Here is a 16358-nt window from a genome sequence, read left to right as displayed (position 1 = left end):
GGTGTGGCTTCAAATGATAAGAAAAGAGATGTCTTCCGTTTTTAATGGTACCTTTCTGGCTTGGGTATAATAGTTGATAGAACACTTACCTACCATAGATGAAGCCCTGGGTCTAGTCTCCAGCACCACATAAACCCAGCATATGTACCTGCCTGAAATATCAGCGCCAGAAGTTTAAGGTTATCCTTGACTACATAGTATGTTTGGGGCTATCCTGTGCTAACTGAGACCCTGTCTCAAAACAGGAAAGGGGGATGTATTATAGGGATGGGAGCTCTTTCTTCAAATGCCATAGTTAAACACCGGGTTTCTTCTCTTCATCCATATAACTAGGATTTAAAATTTCATGTTTTAATGTACAGGATGTAGGGGGGAGGTGAAAACAGAGATGGGGAGACAGACAGATGCAGGTTTTAAGAGTTGATTCTGGTTTCAAAGTGAGAGGTGAAACATAAACTCGAAGTTATCGTTTGGCTTCTCAGTTCTTCACAGCATCAGTGGGATTTGAAAGATGCTTCCTCATCAACCGTGGAGAAGCTGTGAGCTGTGAGCACAGCTTTGAAAATGGAACAAAGCTTTCTTAGTTTTTTTATATTGTTATTTTAATGATCAGCAGAAAAACAAATGACCTCATTACCCATAGTTTCGCTGGGTTTTATCCAAAACAAGCCTTCGAAAAAAGAAAGGATCACCTTGTCATATATTAAAGAGGATACAGCATAGTTGTGCCAGCCATTGAGGACTGCTTATTCCTCTAGGATGAAAAGGTCACAAGGGAAACTGCAGAATTTGTGGCTCATATAAGGCAGAAAAGCTTACTTTTTGCTTTTCTGCAAACAAACAAACAAACAAAAAACAGTATGGGGATTTTGAAAGGCCATGAATTTTAAAGCAACTTAAAGAACTGGCATTTGTAGAACGCAATCTTCATTCCAGCTCAGACCTTCTAGGAGCCGTTGTAATTGTGGGCATATGTGTCCAAAGCTCAGCTCCTTCCTACCCCAGCCCATGCTGCTGCCCAACCTCCATGACCATTCATGTCTTCAAGGATGCTCCCCAAGAAGCAGCCAACAAAAAGACTATGTTCAAGTGTCTGCCTTGATATTGGACAGTAAAGCTAGATGTGGGGGTGCACACCTGTCATCCCAACACTGAGAGGGAGAGACAGGGAGAGCAGGAGTTCAGGGTCACCAGGGTCACCTTCAGCAACACAGTGAGTTGAGGCCAGTCTGGATGGCATGGGACTCTGTTTCAAAAAAGTCAAGTTTAGTGATGATGATGATGATGATGATGATATAATAAATAGTTGCTTTAAGTGTGTAGCTACGGCGCCTTCAGCCAGCCCCAGAATCCTGCAGTACCGCTAAGCCCCAGAGCTACATCCACATGCCTTCCATGGTGTAGTGGTTCAGAGGGTTATCAAGACACCAACCCAAAATGTTCTGAAAACATACACTTAGGATAACTCAACTGGTTTCAGTTATCCTCAGAAATCTGAATGTTCAAGACTGACACCTTGACAAATTATAGGAAATGGCCAACATTTTCCCAGGCTCAATTATCAGATCCATTCCCCAAAGGCTTTGGAGAAGATTTAGGCAGGAAATCTCCCTCAGGCAGGGTTCAAGTCACAGTAGCAATGATGGGAGGTGAGGCCAGCCAGCCCAGGACACACTCTGTCTTTGTGCCCACTGGCTTTTGGGATCAGACCACCAACGGCTCTCTGGCCCAAACTCGGGGACAGTAGAGTGCTGGACTGTAGCTCACCTTTGCTGAAGAAGAGAGGAAAACACGACCAGGACCTGCAGCACACAATGTTTCCATTTAGAGCACTTGATTCCTGTCAGAAAAGGCTAAGGCTGCTTGCCAAAAAAACCCAAAGGTTTTCCTTTTCTTCAAAGGCATTGTGATGTTTTAGGGGGAGACTTTGCCTTTATGTGGTGGTTTGTCAGTTGGTGGTGAGTCTTGTAGAACCAAGTTCCAGACTGGCACTGGGTCAGGAAGCCCCATCAGGGGCTCTCCCATCGTACCGTGTATGCATGCTTGTACATACGTATGGGAGTTCATGTGGAGAAGAGAAAACGGCCACAGGGGTGGTTTCTCAGGAACCGCTGTCCACTTGGTGCTTTTCTGAGAAATTCTCTCTCACTGCCCTGGTAGACCAGGACAGCAAGGGAGCCTATGGTCTCTATCTCCCTAGCCCTGAGATTATAAGCGAATGCCTCCATGCTGAGGACATTTAAAGTGGGCTCTCAGGGTTGGACGGCAAGCCCTGTACACTGAGCTATCCGCAGTCCTTGCATTAGCATTTTTAAAATTACACTACAGCAGATTGTGCCAGGGTTTATTGTGCACATTAAGAGTATGTCTGAGAGGGTGGTGAGAGGGCTCTGAAGGTAAAGGAACTTGCTGCGCAGGCGTTACTTGAGTCCCCGGGACCCATGTGGTGTAAGGAACAAACTCCAGAAAGTTGTCCACAAGCATGTTGTGACGTGCACATGCCAGGACACACACACACATACACACACACACACACACACACACACACACACACAGAGTGAAAGTTGTCCACAAGCATGTTGTGACGTGCACATGCCAGGGGACACACACACACACAGAAAGTTGTCCACAAACATGTTGTGATGTGCACATGCCAGGGGACACACACACACACACACACACACAAGTTGTTCACAAGCATGTTGTGACATGCACATGCCAGGACACAGACACACACACACACACAGAGAGAAAGTTGTTCACAAGCATGTTGTACCATACACATGCCAGGACACACATACACACAGAGACAGACACACAGATACACAAACACACACAGTAATTTTTTTGCAAAAACATCTTGATACTGTTCATCGATAGATAGACAGACAGACAGACATGTGTTCACAAACTGCTTAGTGAATCATGATGCTCTTATTTTAAACTTATTTTTGCTCATCAAGGCTAAGTCTTGTTGCTGACCTGGCCATTCTCAGCAATATACGTCATACATACTTCAAATACATAAATGGATCAATTGCCTAAAGTAGCCTTTTCAGATGAGTTTTGAAGTCAGTCTGACTTGGGGCAAAGGAATAGATTTTATAACAATAAGTAGTTTTTGATTTAATAGTGTTTCTTCGACCTGTATTGCTCATAAGCCTGTGTGATTTTCACGAAATCTGTGAACTGTCTGTGGGTCTCTGTCATATTTTAAGTCAACTTGAAATTTAAATGTCCATTTAATAAGCATGAAATGGTTCTTTTATATATGGGCTAGTTGCAATATGCTTTCCAAAGGACAAAAATGATCATCTGTGGGCTGTACAAAGCAGCTCACTTCCTACAGTGGCCGTGTGGCCCGGTGGGGGATCGGACACCCAGAACATTCTTGTATGTTTTTCTCCTGTTCCCCGCTTACATTCCTTTGCTGTAAGGAAGGGGGAGGCTCATACACGTGTGAAGAAAAGCAAGAGCTGTTAGTTATTAGAGTGGCTCTCCTCTTAGAGAACCCACCCATCCCTCCCTCTGCTAGGCTTGTTTTCCTGGGACACCAGCGGTTCTGAATTAACAAGGATGACAATACCTTGCCCCAGACAGCTTTCTCCATTAGGAAATACCATAAGAGAAACTGTTGAGGGAGAAATTTGAAAATAGAGAAAAACCCTACACATTACCACACAGAATAGGAAAAGGACTTAGTGTATGAGTTACGCAAAGTGATTCCCTGCGAAACAAAAATGGCCACGGCGTGACCTCATGACGCTTCCTCAAGACTCATTGGGAGTTTAGTGTGAGCACAACTGAACAGACTCCAGAGAAATAGCAGAACTAGCTCGTCCTCTTTCCTTGTATCAGAAAACACGGTCTCACCATGTAAGCCCAGAACTGACTTAGACAAGGCTGGCCTCAAACTGCGAGACCTCCAGGCCCTGCATGCAGCTCATTCTCTTTCTTACAGATCGGCCTTACTGTTCTTTTGCACTTATTTTCCTGCAAATGATCAATTAATGAGTTCTTTCCTGTTTTTCTAAATGGTAAGATTCATTAAGGCAGGGAGGTCTTTGGTTCGGGACGTGCCCCAAGTCCCTGGAACAGCATCTGAAATGTTTGGTGGACATGTGTGTGTTGGTATGAACATGCCGAGTGTCTGGATGGAGGGTGGGTGCAAAGATGAGTGAGCGGGCGGGTGAGTGTGTGGAGGATGGAGGGATGTGGGTGGACTGGTAAGTAGGTGGATGGACGACTATATGTTTCACTTGGCTTCTGGTAAGATCCCAGGTAAAGGGAAAGGCAGTTTTCCTAGGAAAAGTGGTCCTGGCTTGGAAACTTTGTTTCTTTAGCCAGAGAGATTCTTCCGTGGTACAGCTGCTTCCTGATGAGTGGCATGACTGGCCCTGCTGTGGATATCACCATTGTATATAATAAGGCAGGAGGAAAGGAAGTGTCTGGAAAACAGTCTGAGCCTTGGACACTACTGTCTGCGTGGGCTTGTTACAAGGATGTGGTAGGGCTAGGGGAATAACAGAGTGTTTTCCTGAATGCCCAAAGCCCCAGGTTCATTCCCAGCCCCACATAAACAAAGGTAGTATGCACTGGGAACATAGAAGCAGAAGGCCATCTCTGCTACATAAAAAGTTTAGGGCTATCCTGGGCTGAAGAAGACTGTGCCTTTAACAACAATGACAAATAATAAAAGTCACTACTATGGTGTCCCCAAGAATGTTGTGTCAGGGTTCAATTTGACCTGGGTTCAAATCCTAGTTATTGTTTTAGATGAGTGAACATGGTCACAAACAGCCCTGCCTGTCCTTGAACTCACAATGATTCTCCTGCCTGTGCCTCCCCAGTGCCCGGTGCAGGAACACCATTTAGCAATGCATTGAGTGGTGTGCCTCCATGAGATATACCCCCTCCAGGGTGGGAGTGGTGTCAAACCGAGGACACCCTATGACAGGCTGGTGGTGTGGGAAGGTTTCCTCAGCCAGTTTGCAAGCCAGTCTGTGGTTCTGCCCAGGAAAAGATCCAGCAACACCCGTGAGTTTTGATAGAGGAGTTCTGCAGCACCCTCCCCTCCAAATCCAAATTCCCCAGTAAGTCAGGAAGATGGATGTGTTTTAAAACATTGGGAGGTCTGCTTTGGATCACCCAGACTGCGGCTTCCCCATGCAGCTGCGGGCAGACTCAGCCAGTTCCCTGGCTGCCCGGCTCCCAGCGCTCGCGCCCCACACAGGGCTGCCTTGACCCAGCCTCTGCAGCCGTTGACTTTTGAATCATCAAAAGCGCTCTATGTACAGTTTACTCTGTTGCTGGAAGGCAGCAGAACATAGGTATTAGGAAGAGGGGGGGGTGGGTGGCTGAGGAAGCAGCCGTTAATCCTGCCAGGCTTCTGGGCACAGGAGTAGTTGTGGATGACAGAAGTTAATTAGAAACATGAGCAGTTTAACCGAAAACACTTGTGACAATTGGAAGGGCAGCCTCTCAGCTTGCAGAATTTCTCCTAGAGAATCCTTGTGGGAGAAAGTGGCGGCCGCTAGGTAAGTCCTGTCACGGTGACTTTGCGAGCTGTGTTCTCTTAAGGAGCTGATGGGGCTAGGCTTTGGGGTGTCCCCCGGGGCTCGGGGGAAGCCGCTTCCTCTGTCCTCTGGCCACTTTCTCTAGCAGCTACTGGCAGTTGGAACCTCTGATGTAGCATGGCAGTCCCGTCTGAAGAAGGGGGCTGCAGTTTTGGGGGCTTCTGATGCAGGGCCACTGTGGTGAGTAACAGAATTGTAGTAGGGGAGCACACGTTTCCCAGAATGGTCCTGGCGCTTATTCGGAAATATCTTCATAGATTTCTGAGAAAAGTCCGTGGACAAGGAAACATGCATTGAGCGCCAAAAGGGAAGCCTTGACTTTCAGATAACCTGTGTTTTCTTGCCTTGTGTGTGTTGGGGGGCGGGGAGGGAGGTGCACATGCTCAGATTGCATCCTTAAGTAAAAGAAGTTTGCGCTGTTTGTAAGCCTTTGAAACTGCCAGTGTAATGTCTCCATCATACCATTGGTCAGTGCACTCAGCTGTTAACCGAAAGGTTGGTGGTTCAAAACCACCCAGGGATGGAGGGGGAGTGTTTAGAGGAGACAACTCCTCCTCCTTTCTCTCCAAGTGAATGCAGAGAAAGAAGATACTTGTCTTCTCACCTGTTTTCCTGAACAAGATAAGACAAAGTGAATTTTTTTCTTTTCTTTCTTTATTTTGTTCTGAGACAGGGTTTCTCTGTAGCTTTGGAGCCTGTCCTGGAACTAGCTCTTGTAGACCAGGCTGGCCTCGAACTCACAGAGATCCGCCTGCCTCTGCCTCCCAAGTGCTGGGATTAAAGGCGTGCACCACCACTGCCCAGCCTCAAAGTGAAATTTTTTACACTGAGCATAGTGGCACATGCCGTTAGTCCCAGCACTCGGGAGGCAAAGGCAAGCAGATCTCTGAGTTCGAGGCCAGTCTGTTCTACAGGGTGAGCTTCTGGACAGCCAGAGCTGCTCATAGAAGCCCTAGCACAAAGAAAGAAAAAGAGAGAGAGAGAGAAAGAGAGAGAGAGAGAGAGAGAGAGAGAGAGAGAGAGGAAAGAGAAGGGTCAGCATAGAGAAAATGTAGGTGTAGGTGTTAGAAACTTTAATTGGTAAACTACTTTTCATTTTCATTTAAAAATATTGATTTCTGCTTCATTTTCATGTTTCAGTTGTCTCCTAAAAGTTGGACATCTCTTGACTATTATGCATAAATGGAATTCTGGGTTAAATAATTTAAAGTATATTATTTCCTGCACCCTCACACAGCACAGGAGTGGTAGGTGGTGGTGGTAAGGGATTTTCCCCTTTTTGGTGGATTATTTACATTCTTAGTTGCGCTCTGCGAGTTACTGTTAAGATTGGCATGTGTTTACAGAACAGACACAGCCAAGATGGGCTGGGGCTGGGGGAGGTGCCATGTGAACAGCGCATGAGGGATGACAGGAGGATGAACGGCATTTAAAGTTTAACCACAGATAATCCACACCTCCAGCAGGGGCTGTAGCGCTTATGGGTGGGGAATGACTAGCCAGGTACCATGGCTGACCTTGCAGCGTGTTCAGTGCAGCTCAGTGGTGTGATTCAGGTCTCTTTCCGTTTCCCTCCGCAGAGCCCCTGGCAAGCTCAGCCTCCTCCCATCCCGGAATGAGCGAAAATGTACCTACTCCCTTGGAGAACAGCCCTGCCATCCCTGTTAACTGCTCCTCAGCCATCCCCCAGCCCAGCATGATCTCCAAGCCCTGGCGCAGCAAGTCCCTCAGTGTGAAGCATAGTGCTACATCATCTATGCTCTCGGTCAAGCCCACTGCGCCCGAGGCCCCCAGGCCTGCACCTGAAGCCATGAAGCCTGCCCCCAACAACCAGAAATCCATGTTGGAAAAGCTCAAACTTTTCAACAGTAAAGGGGGCTCTAAGGCAGGCGAAGGCTCGGCGTCCCGGGACACAAGCTGTGAACGATTGGAGATCCTGCCCAGCTTTGAAGAGAGCGAAGAGTTGGAGGCTGCCAGCAGGGCACTCTCTACTGCTGGCCCTGCCTCCAGCAGCCCCAAGATTGCACTCAAGGGCATCGCGCAACGAACTTTCAGCAGGGCGCTTACTAACAAGAAGAGCTCCCCGAAGGGCAGCGAGAAAGAGAAGGAGAAACAGCAGCGGGAGAAGGAGAAGGAAAAGGAGAAGGGCAAGGACTTTACCAAGAGAGTTTCCGTGACTGACCGGCCTGACCTCAAGGAGGAACCCAAGGAAGAGCTCAGTGGGGTGGTTGTGGCTGAGATGCCGAAAAAGTCCTCCAAGATTGCCAGCTTTATCCCCAAAGGTGGGAAGCTCAACAGCACCAAGAAGGAGGCCACGGCTCCATCCCACAGTGGAATACCAAAACCAGGAATGAAGAACGTGCCTGGGAAGTCCCCAAGTGCCCCCATACCTCCCAAGGAAGGAGAGCGGAGCCGAGGGAAGCTGAGCTCAGGGCTTCCCCCACAGAAGCCCCAGCTGGACAGCAGACACTCCAGCTCCTCCTCCAGCTTGGCATCCTCAGAAGGAAAAGGCCCCGGAGGGACCACTCTGAACCACAGCATCAGCAGCCAAACTGTCAGCGGCTCCGTCGGGACCACCCAGACCACTGGAAGCAATACCGTCAGTGTTCAGCTACCTCAGCCTCAGCAGCAATACAACCATCCCAACACAGCCACGGTTGCACCTTTCCTGTACAGGTAAGGCACACCTGCTCCCCCTGGGTAAAGACCCTGGCAGCTGACTCTGCCAGTGCAGGGTCCAGGAACATGTAAGCCAATAGCCAAAGTAACACATAGTCCATCCTGGTGCACTCAAGTGGGCAACCACAGTAGCAAGACAGTGCTGAGGTGGGGGACTTTGTAAGCTGAGCCCAGGATGAGGAGACATCACCAGGCCTGTGGAGAATAGGCCATTTCAGTAGCACTTTAAGCATGTAGGCCTGAATGTGCAGGGTAGTCGGATTGGTGTTACCCAAAATGAGCTGTAACCTAAGCTAAGTGAACTTAAGACCCCTCTGCTATGTAAGTAAGATTTCTTATGGCAGCATTGACCTTGAACTTCCTGAGTCCCACAGCCCCTGCTACCTGCTGAGGCTTTCTGAGAAGTGATGGAGGAAAAATTGGTTGACAAGGGCTATTGTATTAGGATGAAGCCTGCTGACCTTTTTCTGTCTCCGTAGCCCTGTATCTCTGTTGGGACATCTGTAGAACCCCAGCAGTCCGTGTGGAACCAGGAGCTACACACTCCTTACTGTTCTTTCCCGAGATCCATTCTGCTCTGCCATACCACACACCCATGCTGAAATGGGCACTCGAGGCGTGTGCCTAGCTCTTCAGGCTTATGGAAGCCCTTGTACTACTGAGAAGGGGGCTGAGAGCTTGGCTCACAGAGCTGGCCCTGGTTCTATGCTGGACAGGAATAGTGTGCTTGACCACGCTTCATAGCTAGGCCCCTGATACCTGTGCATATACCAAAGTAGTCATGTCCCATTCTGTCCCCTGCGTCTGCAGCGCTCTCCCAAAGTACAGAAACACAGCTGTGTACACACATTCAGAATGTCTAAGTTGACAGTTGTACGTAAGTAAGACATAATTACACATCCATACACCAAATACAAATGTATGTTCACATAGGTGCGTTTGCGTAAGCCCAAGTGTGTGCATTCTCACCCAGACTTTCAATGTCTTATATTTGTATGGCTTCCCAAAGAGCTTCCCTCTCTCCCTGCCTGAAGTGTGGTCCTGTGAACTCATACTTCCAGCCACTAGAGATGTCAGGAGAAAGCTAGCCAGCATCCATGTAGTCAGGGGATGATGCCAGGCTCCCTGTCGTCCCACGCTCACTCTCCTCCGTCCTCTTCCCCCTTGAGTGAGCATCATCGCCATCTCTTTTGGTTGGCAGACAGTTCTATATTATTCAGTCGATTTTGTCAGCTCAGCTAATGGTGCTGGGAACAGCACCAGGCCTTTTTTCAGTAGAGTCATGGTGAGGCTGCCTGCACGGCTTCTCAGGAATTGCTCTCTGAAGCGTGGAATAGCTCCCCGTGAGATTGTTACAATCCTAGCATCATTCAGCGTCGAGGTGAAGCCCGCTCAGGCTACTCGACAACTTCTAGACTAGTCAAATTAAAATGTGTGAGTGTTTGATCCCCATCAGTGTGACTCTGTCTGTTTTGACTGAGTTCTTTGGCAGACTATAAAGTAAACGCTTGTCTTCTTAATTATTATTATTATTTCAAGCTTTCCTATGGAAGGAACAGTTTCTCGTGACTAATGTGAGAGGAGCAGGAAGAAGGGAACCTCCCAGATGCTGGAGTCCTCTTTGAAGGAGCCTGTGAAGGGTTGGGAAGAGTCCTGGATAGGAACTGGACCTGCACCCTGCCCTGTGTTACCCATTGTGGTCTTAGGCACTGGCTACAGTGACAGCTAGCCATTGCTTGTGAACCATGTGTGTGCGGAGAGACCCAGCTAATGGTCTCCTGCAACCTAGTCTCCTGAGTCATCCCAGCTTTGTGAACTAGCTTGCTTTTTAAATCCCACTTCTACACACAAGTAATTGAGGGTTAGACTAGGAAATTTGTTCCAAATCACAGAGCTGGTAATTAAAAGAACCTGTGTTTAAAACCAAGTCTGGCCTGGTGGTGGTGATGCATGCCTGTAATCCCAGCACTCAGGAGGCAGAGGCAGGAGGATCTCAGTGAGTTCAAGGCCAGCCTGGTCTACAGAATGAGTTCTAGGACAGCTAGGGAGAATTTCTGTCTCAAAAAACCAACCAACCAATAAACAAAAGACAATCCTGTCTAACTACAGAGACCTACATTGTCTTGCTCTCTAAGTCAAGGATGCTTGGTGCTGCAGTTTCAGCTGTAAAGAGCACGGGTCACTCTTGCAGAGAACCTGGGTTTGGTCCCCAGCACCCACATGGTGGTTTACAGCTATCTATAACTTCAGTTCTAGGGGATTTGATGCATTTTCTGCCTCTGTGAGCACTGCACATATATAGTGCTCATACATACATACATACATACATGCAGGCAGGCAAAGCACTCATACATGTCATGCATGTAAAATAAATCTACAAAACATTTTAAAAACAGAAATCTTTACACGTACAGTAAGAGAACTGCAGTTCACAGTAGACAATGTCTCAAGTCTAAGCCCAGCTGTTCCAGGCAGGGTTTGTTGGCAGGCACTATGCAGAATGTGCCTGAGTTCAGAAGAACAGGGCAGTAGCAACACACAGAAGCATCCTGCTCCTCTAGAGGGCACAGCCATTGCTGGGTGCCAGTAGGAGGCGCCCTACAAGACTGGGCTCAGTAGCTCTGGATCTTTCCTTCCACAGGATGAAGGGAGAAATCCAGCTGGTTTCTTGTGTGAAATCTCCCAAATTTTAAAGTCATTCTTATTATTTTTAAATATGCATATATGGGGAAAGATGTGTATGTGATTCCAGGTGCCTGTGAAGGCCAGAGGCCTTAGATTCCCCTGGATCTGGAGTTAGAGGCAATTGTGAGCCACGCTTTGTGGGTGTAAGAAATTGAACTGGGGTCCTCTGCAAGAGCAGTATGTACTCTTAACTGCCGAGCTATCTCTCCAGCTCGAAAATGTCACAAATTTTAAATGATGAGCTGATTTACCAGATGTGGTAGCACACGCCTTTAATCCCTGCACTCAAGTGGTAGAGATGGGCAGAGTTCTAGGTCAGCTTGGTCTATATAGTGAGTAGAACAACCAGGGCTATGTAGAAAGTCCCCCTTAGAGAGAGAGAGAGAGAGAGAGAGAGAGAGAGAGAGAGAGAGAGAGAGAGAGAGAGAGAGAGAGAGAGAGAGAGAAAGAGCGCTAATTTATTTTTTTAATTACTATGCAACCCTTTAGCAGTACATCTTACAGTCTCTTGGCTCGAGGTAGGGTGCCTGCTTTAGAGCCTTTATAAATCCTAAGTGGATGATGAGAGCTTAAACTCTGGCTGTGGGCTAAATAAGGGCACTGGGATAATGGGAGGCCTTTAAAGGGGGTGGCTACCGGAACTGCGATAGATGGCCGGAGGGAGAGGAGCAAAGAACAGTGGAGGTCTGAAGTTACCAGTTTATCTACACTTTTGGTATGTTCTTGCTGGTGGGGATATTGCCCCTTGCTAGAACATGCTAGAACATGCTAGAACACATACCATGCATGCATAGGGCCCTTGGGCTTACTCCCCAACAACAACAAAAATGGGGGAGAGAGGCTTATTCTTTTCCCTGGTAGTGAAAAGCAGCTGGATCAATCCAGCCCTAGATGCCAATAAACTAATGTCACAGGTCTGCGACAAGACAGTTGTGGCCAGAAACCTCCCTTGCAAACCAAACATCGGTTCAGTTTGCTCGACAAATAAGGGCATGGGAGAAGCGTTGGGAAAGTACATATTTCAGTCAAGTGTTGAAATAATGATCAATGAGACCTTTCATGTCAGAGCATCTAAGCTGTGAATCAGAAACCTGGAGGGCAGACACAGCCGCTTGGCACCCACTCCTGATCCGCTTCATACTCCCCTTTACAGAGAGAGCCATGTCAGGCGGTGTCATCTTTAGGCTTTGCTTGCTGGGGCTGTGGCCCCTTACCTGTGGCTTTTTGACCTAAGTTTAATGTCCAAACAACCCAGCTGTGCGTCTGGTTCCGGATCTCAAGGCTGACTTGGTAAATCAGTCCCCGTCGAGAAATAGCAGACCCTCCTTTTGGGCTTTGCGTGTTTCATCTTTCCGAGTTCAGTCGCTCTCTCCACGTGTGGCTGTTGAATTATTTAGCGTCAGTCTGCTGGCCCATTCTGTCCCACAGCTGCTCGCCTGGCAGGCCATGGCAAGCAGTCCAGATGTGAAGGTTTCCAGTCCTGATGATGGTGTCTGCTCTGATTTGTATGGAAAGGTCCCAGACGGACACCGAAGGGAACGTCACGGCCGAGTCCAGCTCAGCGGGTGTGAGCATGGAGCCCAGCCACTACACCAAGAGTGGACAGCCTGCTCTGGAGGAACTCACTGGTGAGTATGAGCCCTGGGTTGTGTGGCTGTTGGTAGGGAAGCCCCTCATGCAGGCAGCTGCTAGGCAGGTCAATGTCATGGTGCTGGAGCTGAGCAGTATCGCTCCCTTGTGTCACCAGCTTACATCTTCTCTGTCCTTCCTTTCCTCTCACACAGCCACTTCCGTCTTCCCCAGAACTGTCACTAAATCTCTAATTTGTCAGGACATCTCGTGTTTGGACCCTGGACCACTTTAATGCTCAGCTTCGAGTCACACTGTTTGCCCTTCATCTGCAGTTGCTTTTCAACAGAATTTAGAACTCTAAAATATTAGATTTGTTTTTAGTTTTATGGAAGCCCAAATTCAAAATATTGTTTCATCCTTGGCCGTTAACTGAAAGGATCGCAATGTGTGGAGCTGGAGGGATGGCTTGGCAGTTAAGAGCACTTACTGCTGCTACAGAGGCTCTGCATTCAATTCCCAGCACCCATCTGGGTGACTCACGACCATCTGTAATTCTAGTTTCAGGGGGTCCAAGGCCCTTCTCAGCCTCTGGAGCCCCATCAGGCATGTAATACACAGATGTACATGCAGGCAAAATACTCATACACATTAAATTAATAGATAGATGGCAACTTATGTCTTTTCCAAGGACAAAACAAAAAATTTCCTAAATTATACCTTGTCAAGACAATGATTTGTGGGGCTAGAGAGATGGCTTAGTGGTTAAGAGCACTGCTTGCTCTTCCAAAGGTCCTGACTTCAATTCCCAGCAACCACATGGTGGCTCACAACCATCTGTAATGGGGTCTGGTGCCCTCTTCTGGCCTGCAGGCATACACACAGACAGAATATTGTATACATAATAAATAAATAAGTTTTTTTAAAAGGCAATTATTTGTAAGGTATTATGCTGTATATAAAACATTTCATCCAGCTGGGCAGTGGTGGTGCATGCCTTTAATCCCAGCACTCAGGAAGCAGAGACAGGCAGATCTTTGTGAGTTTGAGGCCAGCCTGGTCTACTGAGAGAGCTCCAGAACAGGCTCAGAAGCTACAGAGAAACCCTGTCTCAAAAACATAAATAAATAAATAAATAAATAAATAAATAAATAAAGGCTATGTCATTTCAGGGGCTGGGTAGATGACTCAGTGAATAAAAGCACTTGCTGCCACAAGCATGAGGACCTGAGTTCAAATCCCCAGCACCCATTTTAAAAGCTGGGTATGGCAGCACACACTTGTAGTCCTAGTGCTGGAATGATGGAGACTTGCAGACCCCTGGAACTCACTGGTCAGACAGTCTAGCTCAACCAGTGAGCTGAAGGTTCAGTGAGAGACCCTGCTTCAGAAAAGCAAGGTGGAGAGCAATTGAGGAAGACACATAGCACAACATCTGACATGAACATACATGTGCACGCATGTGCATATGTGCATACATAGACACACAAATGTGTACATACATGCATCATAAATACACACAAAACACAGCATCTAGTTGTCATGATAATAATTTCATGGTAATTTGTTGATGTTGTATTTGTGTTCCTGTGTGGGCACAGGTGTGTGCAGGGGCACATCTGTGGAGGCCTACGTTGATATCAGGCATCTCCCTTGATCTTTCTCCATTATTTGTTGAGACAGGGTCTCCCACTGAACTTAGCTCACCAGTTGATTCTAACTGCTCTAGCTAGCCAGCTTGCCTGGTGTCCTCTGCCTCTGGCTCTCAAGTGCTGGAATTATAGGCTTGACTTTTATGGGAGTTTGTGGAGCCTGAACTCTGGTCTTTATACTTGTTCAACAAGCACTTTATCCACTGATCTATCCACCCCAGCCATGATGTTACATTATGGAGATAAAGAAGAAAATCAGAATTTTATCCATGAGCTCCTCCTCTAGCCTACATATGAACCATGATTCTCTTTTTAAATATATTTGAAGGTGTATGTTTTGTGTGTATGTGTCTGTGTACCATGTGTGTGCCTGGTGTCTGTGGAGTTCAGAAGAGGGCGCTGGATCTTCTGGAACCGGAGTTACAGGTTGTAAGCTGCTGTGTAGGTGCTGGAAACAGCTCATGTCCTCTGCAAGAGTAGCTGGTGGCTGAAGAGATTGCTCAGTGGTTAAGAGCATTGCCTACTCTTCCAAAGGTCCCGAGTTCAATTCCCAGCAACCACATGGTGGCTCACAACCATCTGTAATGAGGTCTGGTGCCCTCTTCTGGCCTGCAGGCATACACACAGACAGAATATTGTATACATAATAAATAAATAAATAAATATTTAAAAAAAGAGTAGCTGGTGCATTGTCCTGCTGAGACATTTCTCAGGCCTCTCTCCCACCACTATTTTTAAAGGGGTTTTATGGCAAGATGGAATTAATTAATGGTGGTAATTTGAAAATCTGAGCCTCATTACTGCACCCAAAGTAATGAAAAGCTGTGGTACCTCGGAAGCAGTCTCAATCATAGATGCGGCTATCCTGTAATGAGAGAGATTGACAGCCAGGGGATGATGCAGTCACATTCCTCTAAGGTTCTTAGGAGAACGTAGGGCAGACCTTCACTGTGTACTCACACACACATGCACACACACACACACACACACACACACTTACTTACTTTAAAGATTTGGCTGGTAAATTCAAGTTTGAGCACAGCTCAGATAAGAGAAAAACATCTCCCAAATTTCTCTGGATTAAAGGGGATGGAATATTAAAAAGAGCTGCACATCTAGTCTAGACATTTTGTTCTAGTAAATGTCTTCTATAGCCAGGCAGTGGTGGTGCATGCCTTTAATCCCAGCACTCTGGAGGCAGAGGCAGGCAGATCTCTGTGAGTTTGAGGCCGACCGGGGCTATAGAGTGATCCAGGACAGCCAGGGCTACACAGAGAAACCCTGTCTTGAAAAATAAAGATAAGTAAATAAATAAAAATAAAATCTTTTATGATAATCATGTGGCTGTCCTTTTTCTGCCCCTACACTCCAGGAACTCCCACTGCAAGGCCAGGGGTGAAGCTTAATTCTGTGACATTTCTCAGATGGCAGCTGTTCCATTAGAAACTGTAGTCGGAAGTTCTACTCAGTGTCTCATGTAAATCCTACTTGCTACTGTCACATGTTTTCCTATTTTTTAAGATGTATTTAGTTATTATGTATACAGTGATCTGCCAGAAGAAGGCACCAGATCTCATTATAGACAGTTATGAGCTTCCATGTGGTTGCTGGGAATTGAACTCAGGACCTCTGGAAGAGCAGCCAGTGTTCTTAACCTCTGAGCCATCTCTCCAACCCACATGTTTGATTTTCTCTAGGGAGATTTCTTTGACAGTATTTTCCATCCCTTGAGAAGAGCTGCAGGCATTTAAAGACCTTGTGGGTATCTGATCTCCTCAGCTCTCCTTGAAATTGCTACAAGGAGGAATATATGTAGTAGGAACAGCGGGCTGTGTTCCTGCCACCCGGCTCCCGGCCGCCTAGCTTTACCCAAAATAATTACATGGAAACTGTAGTCTTTTAAATACTGCTTGGCCCCTTAGTTTCAGCCTCTTATTGGCTAACTCTCAATCTTGCTTAACCCATTTCTAATAATCTGTGTAGCACCACAAGGTGGTGGCTTACCGGGAAAAATTCAGCATGTCTGACCTGTGGCTGGCTTCATGGCGACTGTCTTACTGCCTTCTTCCTCCCAGCATTCTATTCTGTCTTCCCCACCTACCTATGTTCTGACCTATCAGGCCAAGCAGTTTTCTTTATTAATTAACCAATGGAAGCAACAGATAGATAGAAGACCCACCTACATCAAATATACTTA

General features: G+C 47.0%; 1 protein-coding gene across 11 annotated transcripts in view; it reads left to right on the top strand.

Annotated features, from left to right (window-relative positions):
• The window catches only part of Nav2 (neuron navigator 2), a 202266-nt gene that overhangs the window by 45000 nt on the left and 140908 nt on the right, over nucleotides 1–16358 (top strand). For 6 of the 11 annotated variants that reach the window (XM_038314288.2, XM_038314293.2, XM_038314291.2 and 3 more), the window contains exons 5-6: nucleotides 7157–8252; nucleotides 12456–12568. In XM_038314288.2, coding sequence (XP_038170216.1) covers nucleotides 7157–8252; nucleotides 12456–12568 — 1209 coding nt within the window. Of the gene's footprint in view, nucleotides 1–5430; nucleotides 5538–7156; nucleotides 8253–12001; nucleotides 12231–12455; nucleotides 12569–13837; nucleotides 13843–16358 lie in introns of those variants that run through there. The other 5 variants (XM_038314296.2, XM_038314295.2, XM_038314298.2 and 2 more) reach the window with 3 other exon arrangements.

The sequence above is a fragment of the Arvicola amphibius genome, chromosome 12 (assembly GCF_903992535.2).
Source record: "Arvicola amphibius chromosome 12, mArvAmp1.2, whole genome shotgun sequence".
Lineage (NCBI taxonomy): Eukaryota > Metazoa > Chordata > Mammalia > Rodentia > Cricetidae > Arvicola > Arvicola amphibius.
This window is presented reverse-complemented; position numbering and strand designations above follow the sequence as displayed.